General features: G+C 38.8%; 1 protein-coding gene across 1 annotated transcript in view; it reads right to left on the bottom strand.

Moving 5' to 3' along the window:
* The window catches only part of Col24a1 (collagen type XXIV alpha 1 chain), a 249,016-nt gene that overhangs the window by 130,033 nt on the left and 102,421 nt on the right, over nucleotides 1-16,562 (bottom strand). Inside the window, exons 21-24 of the mRNA XM_026783871.1 lie at nucleotides 12,989-13,042; nucleotides 11,323-11,367; nucleotides 6,438-6,491; nucleotides 4,806-4,850 (exon numbers count right to left, since the gene is read on the bottom strand). Coding sequence (XP_026639672.1) covers nucleotides 4,806-4,850; nucleotides 6,438-6,491; nucleotides 11,323-11,367; nucleotides 12,989-13,042 — 198 coding nt within the window. The remainder of the gene's footprint in view (nucleotides 1-4,805; nucleotides 4,851-6,437; nucleotides 6,492-11,322; nucleotides 11,368-12,988; nucleotides 13,043-16,562) is intronic.

Raw genomic sequence — 16,562 nt, 5'->3', positions numbered from 1 at the left:
ATCAAGGACAGGACACATTGGTGGTTACTATATGGAAAGAAGAGAGCCTGGAAGCTGGAGGTTGAAATCTCGGATCCTGACCTTCTGAATCACAGCTTACAGCAGACACAAATTCCATACATTTCATGGCAAAACAAAAACTTAGGGTAGTCACCTTAAGACTAGAAAATACATCTTTAATAAAGAGATTTTTTTTTTTTTGGTTTTGGCTTCTCCCTCAGTTTTTATCCCTTTTTGGCTTTGAATGAACTGCTTTGAAGCTGTCCAGGGATCCCTATCAAGGCCTCTGTGATTCTGAAGATTTTATAATGAAAGGCAGAATACTTGTCTTTTCACTAGGCACTTGGCCTTTAGCCCAGCAGCACAGAAAGCAGGGGATAGTAAGGCTGCACATAAAATCTCCCTACATCGGTTAAGAAATGTGTGAAGTAAAATTCAGTAGGCTGAGCTACATTAAAAGAAATTAATCAGGGTGAGCAGACTATATGACAATCATGAATTTCACCAAGTAGGAAGAAATGTGATAACTGAAAATTAATGCAACCAAGGACATATTATGGAAAATATTTCCAGGTCTTGTATTTAAGCTAAAAGACCACTAGAAGATTCTAGGGGGTCACTGTTGATGTTTTCCCAGAGAATCTGTTCTAAGAACAGGACTGAATGACTTTGAGTATCATCATCAGTAAAAAGAATTCCATAGAAGTTATTATTCTACTCATAGCAATGGCCATTGAAGTCATTACCCTTAAATGCTCAGTGGTTGAAAGCACCTGGGTTCCCAACACCATGTTAGGTAGCTCATAACCACTTGTAATTCCAGCTCCCGTGGATCAGACATGATCTCCTGGCCACTGAAAACATTTGCAGTCATGGGCAAATGCTCCTCCCACTCAGAAACACACACACACACACACACACACACACACACACACACACAACTCCATTAATCAATAGACGGAGTCTGGTTCTGTTTGCCCAGCTTCAGAAGGATGCACTATGTTCGGAAGAGGGACAGACTGCCAAGTCGGTAGAAGAGAGGAAAAGCAGGGTTATTAAACCTCTCAGAAGAGAGTCACGATTCCTAGAACTGGAATTATTCTTTGACAGTGTATGTCCCAGACGGTTCTGACAAATAACAAACAGCTTAGTAATTTCAAACCGGTTGCATGCCGAGGACTGGCCACAATCCTTCCCTGTTTTGTCTGTTCGGATTATTCCTGTAGGACTTAGCTCTGTGTGAGTATTACTAAACACAGTGCATTTTATTTTTTTAAGCAACAAATTTAGCTATTTAAGTAGCAAAGTGTGAATAGTGTTAGAGGTATATTTAAAATATCATAATTCTGAAAACTCCAAGAATAGTAGGGAATACTGAATTCTTGCCCTTGAATCTACAATAGTGACATGCCAGGAATTTGAAAACACTAAGAAACTTTGTTGATGCATAAATTGTATCACTGCTGATGACTATGTGTAGGTTTTTGAATAAAAAATTAAAAAGAGAGAAATTGGAGACTTACAAGATGCATTTACAGAAACAAAGTTTGTTATTTTTTACTGTAATAATAAATGAAATTGGAAAATTATGGGACACATTTACAGAGTTCAAATTCTTTGAATCCAAGAAATGACGGGACGTGCATATGAACATAAAGTATAGATAACACTACTGATCTTGATGGGCTCGGCAAGAAATTTGTTTCTAAACAGTAACTAGAGAATGAAAAAGCCACTCAACTAAAGCAATTAAATGACTATAAAATTTTTCTCAAGTGAAAATGGAAGCGCTACTGTATACTGGGCTATTTAAAATTTTAAACATTATTGTCGTGAACTGCAGCTATATATTCTGTATCTTTCAAGAGAAGAAGCTCATTTGGCAGCGAAATTCTGAACTAGACGTGTATTCATAGGACCTGAAACTTAAGATAAAATAAAATCTGGAAATTACAGAAGGCCCAAAGTGTTCCTTAGGTAAATTAGATTTGTGACCAGCTCAACAGAGGAAACAATGTTTTATAGAAGAAATTCCTTCATCTCACACCCTCAATGAGGAAAAGAAAATCAGCATTGGGAAGGTACTTTAGTTAGGCAGCTTATCAGTTACTCAGAGGGTTCTCCTCACAACATCAAGGCCACATTGTTGTTCAGTTAATAATAAAATTTGCCCAAGCCAATATTAAACGTATCTGATGCCCACAGCGCCTTTGCAGGATGCAGGCGGAATAGCTTTTCAGCTAGAATAGAAAAGTGAGGGAATGTGAGTGTGGCAGGAGGTGGGGGTTTGGGTCTCTAGAAATTCTGGGTTTGAGTCAAGGTTTAGTTACATAACGTTAATCGGTCATTTCCTAGTCTCTGGTTCCTTCGCTGTAAAAGCTGGGGGTTGAAGAAGCTCTGAGAATTAAATGAATCACAGCATTAGCCGATGCCCGAAACATAGCCAAGGGTCAATAAATGTGATTTCCTATTCCAGCCACAGAAACTTTGCATCCTGGAAGTCAAGCACACTGCGGGCAGCACTGGAAACTACCGGTTCTTAGACTGTGCGGGATAACGCTAAGAAATGACATCATTTATTAATTAGCATTTTAGCTTTGGATCCTGACTGGAATGTTTGCTTGTTTGTTTGTGTATGTGTGTGTGCGCGTGCGTGCACTGTCTCTTTCTCTCTCTGTCTCTCATGCATGTGTGTGTGCATACATACACACACACACACACACACACACACACACACACACACACTTCCTAAGCAAGTGGATACTCAAATACCATAATTTCATTCTTTGACTAACCAGAGAAACAAAAAAGCTTCAATCATATCAGACATATTGTAAAATCTGATCTAAATACTACACTGGGAAGTCTTTTCTCGGCAACAGCAGATAAAAGCTTACCTTTTGGTGACTGTGGATTACCTGGAAGTTGGAAGGATTCCTGGCAACTTAACTTCCCTATCTACTTTTACAACTATTAGTGGCAAAACTAAGACGTCCAGAGTATTTTTTTTTCTTATTAGAACACCTGGATTAATAACTGTAAACAAGTTAAACTTACAAAATGATTTTGTAGGAAAATCTACTTCCCTTTAAATCTTAAGAGAGGCTAAGGGGGAATTTGCTCACTGAGGCAAACAATCTCACTCACTTGCTTTGTGACAATCAACCTTGAACACTAAATATTTTCATCCATCTCATGACTTTATTATCTAGGTTTACTTGTTAAAAAACATTTTCTTCTTGTGTGTTTGTGTGTGTACACAGTTATGTGTATATGTGTGCTTTTTGTGGGTGGAGGCCAGAGGCTGATATTAGGTGGCCTCGTCTACTGTTCCTTGCTTTCTTTTTTGAGGCGGAGTCTCTCCCTGATCATACAGCTCACTATTCAGCTAGCCTGACTGGCCAGCACGCTTCCAGGGTCTGGTTTTTAACTCCTAGCCGGGAGATTGCAGATGCGTCCTGACAATCCAAACCCAGGTCCCTGTGTTTGCACAGAAAGCACTTACTGACTGAGACATCGGCCCAGCCCCATAGAAATTATTTTCAGTGGTTTTCCTCATTGTGGAAATAGATCCAAATTAAAATTATTTCTTATAGAGACAATATAAATATTATATGTAAGCCATAAGAGGTGGCTTAGCAATGTATAATATTCTTGCAGAGGACCCAACTTCAGCTCCCAGTGCTCTTCCCACGTCTGGCAGGTCACAACTGCCTGGAAAGCCAGCTCTTCTGGCCCCCTTCTGGCCACTGTTGGCACTTCACTCAAAAGCACACCTTTTTTTTTTTTTTTTTTTTAAATAGGAATCCTAAAAAATTACATCGTGCTTTCTGCTACAACAGTAATGAACCTAAACAAAACTGCAATTTGTTAAAATAACTATATACTCTATATATCACGCTTGGATAATTCTATCAGTTAGTTAAATATTTGCTGGCTTGGCACAGGGAATTTGTAACACCTTTTTTTTTTTTTTTTTTTTTAAATAGGAATCCTAAAAAATTACATCGTGCTTTCTGCTACAACAGTAATGAACCTAAACAAAACTGCAATTTGTTAAAATAACTATATACTCTATATATCACGCTTTTGCTTGATTCCTATCATTAAATCTTTTTTTTTGTTTTTTTGTTTTTTTGGTTTTTTTTGGTTTTTTGAGACAGGGTTTCTCTGTGGCTTTGGAGCTTGTCCTGGAACTAGCTCTCTAGACCAGGCTGGTCTAAAACTCACAGAGATCCGCCTGCCTCTGCCTCCCAAGTGCTGGGATTAAAGGCGTGCGCCACCACCGCCCGGCCTATCATCAAATCTTAAGTCAGATTATGAATGCATACTGTTTTAGCATCTAGTCAGCTTTGTGCTGTTGTTTATTCTTTGAGATAGTGTTTGCTACGAAGATCAGGTTGGGCTTGAACTCGGGAACCTCCTGTCTCACCCCCTAACGCAAAGTGCTGGCATTACAGGCATTTGTCACCACCCTATTTATGTCCCCCTTTTTTTAAGGTCAACTTTAGAGTGAAATCAATGGAACTGAAATGGAATGTCAAGTACTGAAAAGAACAATGCCCCGGGGTCATTAACATAGTTCATATTCACTGAAAACATTCACTCTTTCTTCCTCACATCCCTTGTACTGCAGCTTTTCTTTAATTTTGTCAATAGAACCATAACATACGAGTCTAAATCTGTTGTGGATAAGCTTTACCAATGCTCACTAACATGATTATGGTTAATACATCATGGTTAACATAATTCCCAAGAAACACAGCTGGTGAAAATATAAAAATAAAAGCATAAAGCAAGCTTACTGTTTCGCCAATTTTCCCAATATCTCCTTGGTCTCCTACTTCTCCCTGTTGATCAGGAATATAAAATTTCAAAAAATTACAGTTTTTCAATAACAATATCCATGACAGGTCATCTGTTTCCATTTTACATAATTACCTAGTTATAATAACAACAACAAAAGCCCGAAGTCGACTTTAGTTATTCCAACTTATTTAGAGTATTTTTGTGAAATGTGGCCTTTTATCCATTTTCATTCCAACAACACTTGTCTGCATATTGAAGTCACATTCCCCTATTCATTACTTCAAGACATTTTAAGGACATATTTAAGGCTGGAGAGATGGTTCAGCAGTCAGGAATACTGGCTGCTCTTGCACAGGACATAGCTCCCTCGTGGTCGCTCACAACCATCTGAAAATCCAGTTCCATGGGCTCCAATGCCCTCTTCTGACCTTCGTGGGCACTGCACATGTGTGGTGCACACAGAGATTCATGTAGGCAAACACCTGTACACATTAAAATCTTTAAAGGTATCTACTGCCAAGTCTAAAGTCCTAAAGACCTTACTTCAACCCTCAAGACTCACAGAATGAAAGGAAAGAACCGGACCCTTAAAGTCCCTTTCCCTTGTTCACTGTTGCAGATGCGCACCCCACACAGGTGTAGAAACAAGAAGTGTGAATGTATTGTCCTCTGCCCCTGACTTGTCTTCTGGTGAGATTCTTAAGAGGGCGGTCTTTTACCAATGACTGAGGGTAAGTTGCTAGCCAGTCTGTCTACATTACAGCTCAATGTTGAGTTTCTTAATACTATGTGGCAGGACAGAGACTAATCTTAGGAAAGAGAATTGTTTAAGCTTTCTGGCTTTAAATCAGTTTTCTGGAGATTTAGTATGTAATTTGAGAAAGCCAAGCACACGTTCTCCTAGTATGTTTTAGTTATCTACATGCTGATACATTAAAAGTGATTCTTATTCATTGACTTGATGTCAAAAAGTGTGTGTTCAGTATATATGAAACAAGTGTTAACTTAAGAGATTGGATAATAATACTCTGTCTCTTTTATGAGTTTTAAAATTTAAATTTGAAAATTTAACAATCCCTATAAGCTGAGTCTCTGTGCTGTTTTGTTTTTGTGGTTGTAAAGGATTATCTAAAACATGGGAGCAAAGCAAGAAACCATGAATGGCTGTCACATCCTTTCAAAGTCATACAGTGATGAAGGCTACTCATTGATTGTGTAAGAAACAGACTCAGGTGGACCCATTGTTAGCTGTTTATTAAGGAATCTATGCTTAACAAAGAGATATTAACATATATGTTCATTGCCCCATATCTAATCCACAAATATTACCCTTACATTTTTATTAAGTTGCATGAAGTTTATTAGTTTGAATTACTTCGTATCTCACTTGCAAAAGTTTATAAAATATATCTCAACATTTCTTTATTAAATTGTATACTTACACAGCAAACACAGATGTAGCTAGATGGCTTATAAATTGCTCTTTGAACAGTTTTTAACATCTTACTGGTACCTCATAAGTTGAAATTTGCTCATTTAATTTTAACTGATAAATGTCATGACTTTATCCTTTTGAAAATTTGTATTTTCAAACTGATAAAAAAAAAAAAAAACTCCAGGCACTTTACCTTTAAGCCTTCTGGCCCTGGTTCCCCCATATTCCCTTTTTGCCCTGGTTTTCCCTAAAAGAAAAAAGAAAGGACAGTAACTGTAAAAAATGTATTTAGTGCTCATCGCTTATAAAGCGATCATTGTCCTAAGGTTTAAGACAATGCTTATCAACTTGTGGTTTGTGACCCCTGTGGCATCGCATACCAGGCATTTACATTATGATTCATAACAGCAGCAAAATTACAGTTATGAAGTAGTGATGAAAATAATTGTATGGTTGGGGTTACCACAACACGAGGAACTGTCTTAAAGGGTTGCAGCATTAGGAAGGTTGAGAGCCACTGGTTTAGGAAAAGAAGTCCGTTCAATGAAATAGATAAAATCAAAATATTCAATGCCCTCTTATCAAATTTATTAACCATTTAAACTACAAACAATTAAGCATCTCCAACATGCTATGCACAGTTCTCAATTGTGAGGATGGAAAGAACACTACACACCTGCCCTTATAGAGCCCATACTTCAGTGAGGATGTTAAAAATGTAAATGTATATGCATACATGCATACATATGCATATGTACATGTATATGCATACATGTTATGTTAGGTAGTGGTAAATACGAAGGACATTAAATTAAACAGGAAAAGGAGAGATCAACTCGCGTGAGAGCTTTAGAAAATTTTCATGGGGTTTCTATGGAAGATCTCACTGAGAAAGGGGCATTTGAATATAGAGTTTAAAAAGGAGCAAACTATGTGGACATGACAGGGAACAAAATTCTAGATACAGGCAAAGGTACTTTAGGAAAACTATATGGAATACCGGCACAATCATGAGTGTCGGGACCATTTGGAGTTCTGGCCTCCAGCTGCTCTTCCCTGCTAGAGATCTTTACTTTCCTTCTGATTTGAGTTACTAAAGGCTGTGTCAAATTTGTTTACTAGCTCTGCTTCACAAGCATGTGTTGCCTTGCCTTGAGGATCAGAGGATAAAGTTTTCACCTGTTGGCCCACTTGACCGTTGGGTATATAAGCCTCCATGGTGCTATTGAATAAAGGGCTTCTTACCAGTGACTAGAGGTCGGAGTATCTCTGTCTGTGTGTGTTTTTGTATGTTACATCCTCCAGACCCTAGCTCAGAAGCTGGCGACCTGTAGGTAGCGCATAGAGCACAGACAGGCATTGTGCGCTGCATATGAGGAGTCCATATGACTGGAATGGAGATGCGGGAAGAGCCACTGAGTCAGAAAATGAGTCAACAAGAGAATGGGGACATGGGAAGCTGGGTCATATAAATTCTACCAGGTTATTTGGCTTTTCTCAAGGCAGGAAGTCTTAAGTGCGCTTTGAGAAGAAATACAGTATAATCCATGTTTGACAGGGTCTCCTCGACACAAGGACGGAAGAGTAGACTATGAACAAGAGCCTACAGCAACCGTCCTGTGAGTTCTGCTGTGGTATGGACCGGGCTTGCCGCAGAGACAGCTGGAAGAAATGGTCAGACTCGGGATATGACGGCAGAGCCTCAGGTGCTGCTTGTGATGCACGTAGGGAATGTGGGAGAAGAGAAGGAGAAGTTTCACTATGAACTTGGTGAAATAAAGTCCCTGGGAAAAACCCACTTGCATCTGGACCTTCTGTGGAGATGGTTAACTGATTAGACGGTGTCAGTGATGGTGGGGAGTCTGGAATGTGGCAGGCGTAGAGCCAGAATACTGTGGGCTAGTTTTCAGTCCCTTTCCTTAGCCTTGGTTGCCTTCCTCTGACGAGGTAAGGCTTTTGGAATGTAGGGATAGCTAGCTTCCACCAACCAAAAGGCCAAGAATGTGGTCAGATGATACCCAAGACTCATAGCTGCAATTTCCCTGCTTTTCTGGAAAGTACCTATCTGACCAATGTTTCCACAAGTGTGATTGCCAACTGTTGTGATTTAAAATTGTTCTTTGTTCTGCTACCTTGCAAACTTTATGGAACTATTACTGCATCAGAACACAGAATTTAAGGCATCCTGAATCTGTGTTCCTGGGCGTGGTCATTTAGATTAGGCTCCAAAGTAAACTCATATTCTTTTGAGATGATGGCTGTGTTCTTGTGTTGACAACTAAATATTTTCAGTTTGAGTAACTGAATAATTGAAATAGAAGGACCCCTGAGAAGAGGCTGTATGGCAAATTAGAAGTTGAGTTTTGGACATTTTAGTCAATATGGCCGTTAGACACCTCTGTACAAAGTTCAAGAGTAGAATGTTCTGATCCAAAGATGGTGTTCTAGAAGTCAGAAGTGATGATATTTCAAATGCTCAGACATGTAGACTTGTCTAGGAAGTAGTGAGGACTACCGGGAAAGAAAAGTCGATATACCAAGCCTTAGGATTTTCTAAAAACTTGAAATTGAAGAAATTAAGATAATAGGAAATTTGATGCCAGTGATCTAGGAAGAAAAACATGTAAATAAATATTTTTTTCTAGGAGACAGTTGATTTTAATAAAGTTTCAGGGATGCGAGTATTAATGATGATGAGATAATGAGGGCTGGAAAGGACTGGTGGATCTGGTAACAGAAGCACTGATCTATCTGCCATTGTTGTGGAAGTGCTGGGGACGCAAGTGACTTAAGCTCATAGAAGGGAGTTTGCTGAGATGAGAGGAGCCCTTGGAAGAGACAGAAGCCCACGCATGTTTTACTTTTATTTTTAAGGTGGAAGAAAGGACGGTAGGTCTGTATGGTGGTAAGAATGCTCCCCTATATGGAAAAACGATGAAGATATCAGAACTAGAGAGTTAGAGGGGAGAATCACGGGATGAATGTTTGGAATCGCCAAAAGAACACGGTGGAATGGAAAATGAAATTGAAAATTCTGACTTTAGTAAGATCAATGGACTGTTTCTTCACAGAACAAGACAGATGGCAGAGTGGAAAGGGATAGATCAGAAAAGGAAAACAGCAGAGTAAAAATGGACAGATCAGAAAAGAGAGTATGCAATAAATGGCAGACAATTGGGAGGCTATTCTATTCAAAGGGAAGGAGAAAGAGAAGGCTAATCGTGAGGATGACATGGAAGTAAACTGTTACAGAGAGCAAGTTATGAAATAGTAACTTAGAAACAAAAGGATACGTGGGCAAGAAGATAGAAGATAATCAAACTGATAATGCTGGAAGCCTGGTAGTGAGCATATGGAGTCATGATGAAGATGAGGAAAAATGGCAAACACCGGAGTAGGTGTGGGTAACCACAGATTCGGATTATATTGGTTAGGAAGAAAGAGCAAGAGAAAGAGGATGCTAGCTGGGGAATGAGAGCTTGTGATTGGAAATAAGACTATGCCAGACCAAGAAAAGGGTGTGACTCCCATACCTGGCTCCATAAAATAATATTTAGCACTGAGACAGAACAGTCTCCCAGCCTACCCTCTCAGCGCTGGGGTCTGTCAGGACTGACAAACAAGCGGAGGACTTCCGGCTATCCCTGGGTTTCTGTCTAGACTTGAACCTGACCCTACTCCTGCCCTCGGACCTGAGTCAGCCTTTCACCTGAATATAGAATCACAAGTTTAGCTAGGTGAAATCATTTCATTTTTTCTGATATTGACAGTTTTTCAGCAATCCATTTTAACTAAACCTGCTCGGAAAGTACCATAAAGGAAACATTCCTTCTGGTTCTCAATGCACAGCTCACTGAAGCACCCCAGGACAGTATAGAATATCAGGCTAAATCTACGCTGTAAACAATCGCCACTGGAGCAGAAACATCCACAGTCTTGAAACCAAGCCGTTCTGGATGTGGCGATGGCATTATGACATATGGCTTCATTTAAGCTCCAGCACAGCTTTTTTTTTTTTTTTTTTTTTTTTTGATGGGAGTAGCCCTGAAAATATACTATTAAAACCTTATTTTCTTTATAAAAAAGGTTTTACTGATTTTTACTGTGCTCTACATTTTTCTCTGCTCCCCTCCCTGCCTTTCCCTTCCTCCCATTCAACCCTCCCCCAAGGTCCCCATGCTCCCAGTTTACTCAGGAGATCTTGTCTTTCTCTACTTCCCATGTAGACTATATGAAAATAAGGTTTTAGACTTAGATAGATCTAAAACCTTATTTTCATATAATATCTTGCAGAGTTTTCAGCCTTGGGTTGATTCATGTAATACGCTGTCAGCCATCCTAGTTCCCAAATTGATGCTTAGCCAACAGAAGGGAAATAATACAGGCTAGTATAGAGTACGGTTCTCTTGTTTTCTAGGGAAGTAAAAAAACAAACAAACAAAAAAAAACTTTGGTATTACTGGGAAACCTTCAAATAATTTACCACTGGGGAAAGTGATAAGCTACAATTAACAATATGATCAATGGGTTGAGGATTTAGCTGGGTAGTAGAATGCTTACTTAGCAAATTCAGGGTCCTGGAGTCAGCCCTCAGTACAGGGAAAATTATATCTCAGGAAAAACCCCTTTACCAGCTTAATTTAGCCTGGGGGGATTTTAGGATCATAATGGTTCTAACTTTTGCCTTTAGTTAGTAATTAAAATACTATACTCTTAAAAGTGAAAAATTATTTTAATTAATTTTGAGAGTATATATATATATATTACAATTTTCTTCAGCAAAATGAGACAAAGTTTTACTTTACCAAAAATTATATGATTTAATTTATAATTAAAAATATTAATCTTTTTTAGATTAAATTTTGAGATAATATAATTCCAACACTTCTTCTCACTTCCTTTTCTTCCTTCCCAACCTCCCCTTGAGACAAGGCCTTTACTGTATACCCGAGGCTAGCCTGGGACTTGTTATTATGCCCAGGCAGACCTGTGCTCAGGATCTTCTGGCCTCCTCCCTAATGACTGAAGTTGCTAGCGTGCCACCTCACAGGGTTGTGCACCATTCTTGGGATACTTGCCCTTGGTCCTAGTTCGCCAAAGGGTCCAACTGGTCCTTCTTCTCCCTTAAAAACAAATCAGAACAATTCATGGCCTAAAATAGTGTATAAAAGTAGAAATCTTTATTCTTTGTATTTATTCTGAAATCTGAACCTTGCTAGGGAATGCAACAAAAATCCTGCTACAACTCTGCTATTCTATAATCCAACCCTCCCATGTTTTAATATTTTGGCAATTAGCCCACCTCAAAGGGAACATATACCCATGGATTGTTTTTCAAGTTGAGGGATGACACATGTTATATACAGGAAATTAGGAATGGAGAAGCTTAAAGGAAAAGAATCACTGAGATCATTAAAGATCATCTCTAATCTGTTGGTTACACTGAAGGGCAACTCTGCTCATCACAGATAAAAACAACACAAAATATTTATGGTATTTTTAACAATCATTTATACAGAACATGGTCTAGGCCCATTTGGTACTTAGTTCATCCATCCTCTCTCCCTCCCCTTCCTCCTCTTCCTGCTTCTTCTTCTAAGAAAGTCTGTTGACTTTCCATGGGAGCGCTTACCTGTTGGGAGGAGTGAATTGGAGGGGGGGGGCTGAGAGGGGAAGGGGGGTAGCAGGAGGAGGGGGCGGGGAGGAAAAACTGTGGATAGAATATAAAATGAAATTTAAAAAAATAAATTAAAATAAAAAAGATTGAGTCTGCTCTATAGCCCAGACTGGCCTCAAACTTGTGATCCTCCTGAACCATCAGCTTCACAAGTGATGGGATCACAGGTGATGCTGCCATGCCTGACTCAATGTGCAGGTTTTTTTGTTTGTTTGTTTGTTTTGGCTGACCTTGCACTCAGAGAGACCTGCCTGGCTCCACCTCCTGAGTGCTGGGATTAAAGGAGTTACCCTCGCCTAACTAAATGCACAAGTTTTTAAATTTTAGTCTTGTCTGAGACTCTAAACACACAAAACACATCAGATCCTACCCAAATTGTGCTTGCTGTCAAACACTGTATTTTTACCTAGTTTACAACCACATCCTAGAGTCAAATGAGCTATAATGCCACAGAATGTAAACATCCAGTGCCTTCTTGTAAGGGTCAAAACTGAGTGGTGGGAAGAGATGGGAGACAAGCATAATCAGAGATAAGCAACTTCTAGGCATTGTTTTCTAACAAGAAATAAAAGGCAAGTATGCTCCATTTTCAAGTACATTGAGGAAACACGCTGCTTTTTTCCACCTTTAGATGAATAGTTGGTGTTGTCATGCAGGTTACTGCTCTTGACAGCATGTATAGGCCTCCTCAGTGTCACGTGCCTTTAATATCTCATAAACAGACATTTCGCTCAATCCGCAAGTCAATTAAATACAATTTATTAAGTCACAAATATAAAATAGTCACAAGTACTAAATATGAATTCTAGCAATATACGTTTCATTCTGGATTCAGATTCTTCAACATTCCATTGGGGACCACTGGAAAAAAATCACCTAATGAGTTCAGAACTCTATAAAATGATTCCAAATGTAAGTGCCAACATAAATAATTTGAAACCCATTAGAGCAAAAATTGTTCACACTAAGCAAATTCTTTTCATGAAGCAAAAACTGAAGTGTCACAAAAATAAAAAAGGGAAATTCTACTGAAAAACTTGCTGACTAGACATTGGTTTCCTCCATACCTGGGTTCCTTTGAGTCCTGGAGGCCCAGGGGGCCCTCTGCTTCCAAGCTCACCCTAGAAAATCAATGTAAATACAGAAGAGGAAAATCACAAAAATGCTAATCCACTAGCGTTTTGATCAGCCAGCGTTACCACAAAGTGGGGATGCTATTTGGTACCATTCATTTCTCATGAAGAGTTAGCAGTTGAAATGAGATGAGAGGGACGCTGAGCAAAACCCACCAAGTGTCTAGACCATGGGGAAATGCGAGGAATTGACTTTTAAACAACATGTTAAGGCTCAAATAGTTTGTTCAGTTTCTTCTTTTTCAACTTTCAGGTGCCTTTTCAGACAAAGTTTTTCGAATTTAAAGCGATCGGCCTAACCGTTATTCTGACAGTATATGTACATTACAGAAAGGGTCCCTGAAGTCTGTTGAGAGACTGGTAGACTGTGACATTTGTTATTCTTATAAAGGGTCCTTCAACCCCTTTGTTCATGCTGTTAAAACAAGAAGGGCAATGTGCAGAAGAAATGAACTTCATCACCAGGAGTTTTAAGACTGTTAAATTCTCTTGTTAACAATAAAACACATTAAAACGCAATTGTTCTCTGAATGAAAACTTGTTCAAAATAACTAAATACATACGACCTTCCTGTCTACCTAACATCATACAACATCATCTATTCACCAAGACATTCTTCTTCAGATATTTTGTTGGAAATATGCAATGTGTCAGAACAACTTCAGGTAAAACCTTCCTAAGAATTTTATTTTGCATAATTTCTTATAATGTTTATATTACAATTCAAAAGGTTTTTTAAAAAAATCTAATTTTCATTGTCATAAATAACCACATGGAGTTGAGGAGTAAACGTGCTCAGGATTTTTAGTTTTTAGTTTTGGAATTCATCAGTGACGAGATCTTTCTGTAGACCTTGTTCTTTGTTGGCCATGCCTTCATGTAAATAAGAAATGGGAAATGGTTGGCTACCTCCAATATATGCATTCTTGCAGGTTTGTTGACATGAATGTTACCAGTCATTAGACTATGACCCTTATGCTAGTACACAGGTTTTAACGGACTCTTCCTGTTTACCAGAGGAAAGGATGAGCTAGGGAGTGGCAATGAGGATATGCTAATTTATGTCAGCCTAAAATAATAATGCATTTATGGACAAAATCACTTTAATTTTCCACATTTGCTTCCACCCTTGACCTTACAGTTTGGGGTTAGATGTTTCTAGCCCTGAAAATAATGGTTAACGTGCAACAGCGAATGCCTTATTCAACATTCCTACAGACAGCGATTGGTTTAGCGGTGAGCAAGGTTGTCTTTTGTAGAAACAGGAGGAAAAAACACTAAAACTCACACAGAACCAGAAAGGACCCCGAAAGTACAAAGTCTTGGAAAGAAAAATGAAGCTGCAATTGTCATTCTTCCTAACCTTAAGATACCACACAACGATGGCAAAAACACCAAATTGATCAAGCTGCCATAAGAACATGCAAGATTTAGGACAATAGAATAGAAACCCCAGAAAGAACCCTGCCAAGTCTTCTTTGTATAGATTCTATACAATGATAAAAGGGCTGTCTCTTCAACTGTGTCGAGAAAACTGGTTATCACAGGATGAAACTGAGCCCCCATTTCATTCCTTACTACAACAAGCTAAAATGGACTAAAGACTTGAATATGAGATCTCAAACCATAGTTCATATGCAATAAAAGATGATGTCAGAACACTGCTGATGACAATAACATGGATGTGACACAAAAGAACAAGCAAAAAAAGTTGAAGCAAGGAAGCGAGATGATCTCATACCGAAGGCTTGTGTGCCAGGAAGATAATGACCAATGTGCTGAAAAGGCAACCTACAGAAGGGAGAAAATGTCTGCAAGCCACATAGCTGATACTGAATTAAAATCACAAAATGTGTAAGAGACTCCTGAAACTCAATTGCAAAGACCCAAACATCCGACTAAAACGTGGGCAAATGACTTTCAGATATATATTCAAAAGAATTGTAAATAGGCTGTTAGAGATCTAATGTCTCGATTTGATGACACACCAGTTACAATAGTCAAGAGTCTTGTTATTGTGTTGTCCATCGATGGGTAAGAAAATGTGTTGTGCTGGGCTCTGGTGGCATACTCTTTTAACCCCAGCACTCGGGAGGCAGAAGTAGGTAGATCTCTGTGAGTTTGAGGCTAGCCTGGTCTACAAAAGCTAGTTCCAGGACAGGCGCCAAAGCTACAGAGAAACACTGTCTTGGGAAAAAAAGAAAGAAAATGTGTTATATACAAACAATGCAATTTTTAGCTTTAAAAAGAAGGAACTCTTGTCACATGCTTCAAGATGAATGAATGAACCTTGAAGACATTATGCTAATGAAATAAGCCAGTCACACAACAGTAAATACTTCAGGATTCAAATTATATGAGGTACATAAGGTACACAAAACCATTATCCATTGACCTTGCCTGGGACTGATGTGAGGAAGAGCTGGTTTAAAATGGGTGCTTTCCTCAAGCAAGAAGAGAAAGTTCTGGAGATCTGCCTTAGAACAATTTACTATACACCCATAAAGCCATTACAAAGATGGACTCTACACTGTAGGTATGTGCAATGCCCACATGCTTGTACACATACACAATTTTCTACAGATTTTTTTTTGGGGGGGATTTATATACCTCAGTTTTTTATTTTTTATATTTTGTATATGTCACAAATCATTTCCTCCCCTTTTTTTGACAGGACAGATCTCTTTCTGTCACCCATGCTGTGTTCTTACCATAATTATTACAAAAAAGCTCTCTGTCTCCACTTGGCTAAATCCAACCTATTCAAGGCTAATCCCAGTTTATCTGTGAATCTCTAGGAAACCTGAGCACACCGACTATTTCCTCTTCTAAAACTCCTAGCTACTCACTTCTGTGCTGCCTAGTAATTGTGCTTTGGAGTTTTCCCATGTGGAAGACATGTTTCTAGAAGATTATAAATTCCTAGTACAGAGAAGACCATGTCTAAATCTCATTTTCTAGTTACTGCTTAATATATTGCAAACAGTTAACACAGAAAAAAAAACTGCTCAATATACAAGCTCAATAAATGTTTCTCAGCTGACTAAACACAGCCTAGAGAACAGAATGGTTAAATATGTATATAAAATCTTGATTTAGTGGACGGACTGTAGATGTTCAGGGCTGAGTTGAAGTGATCTATGAGAGTAGTCTGGAGTCATGCATCTTACCAATCTGACTTCCCCACAAACAGATAAACATATGGCATACTGGAGTGGGTCAAGGCAAGAGCTATTTCCACATATTACACAACACAATCTCACAAATGGTGGGGATCCTCTGCAAGCTTATGGAGACTGTAATAAAAGACACAGTAACAGCTGGCTTCCACAAATCCTAATTCCTTAGCCAAAGTAGCAACACAAGCAATTGAAGCAACAGATACAGTATTACTGTGTTTACTGAAGAGCGGAGGATATTTATCAGATACTCTTACAGCAACACAAGCCCTTGGAGCAACAGACACAGTATCTGTGCTTACTGAAGAGTGGAGGGTATTTATCAGATA

This window comes from Microtus ochrogaster, chromosome 21 (genome assembly GCF_000317375.1).
Source record: "Microtus ochrogaster isolate Prairie Vole_2 chromosome 21, MicOch1.0, whole genome shotgun sequence".
Taxonomy (NCBI): Eukaryota; Metazoa; Chordata; class Mammalia; order Rodentia; family Cricetidae; genus Microtus; species Microtus ochrogaster.
The sequence above is the reverse complement of the archived record's forward strand: the minus strand, read 5'-3'. Positions and strand labels throughout refer to the sequence as shown.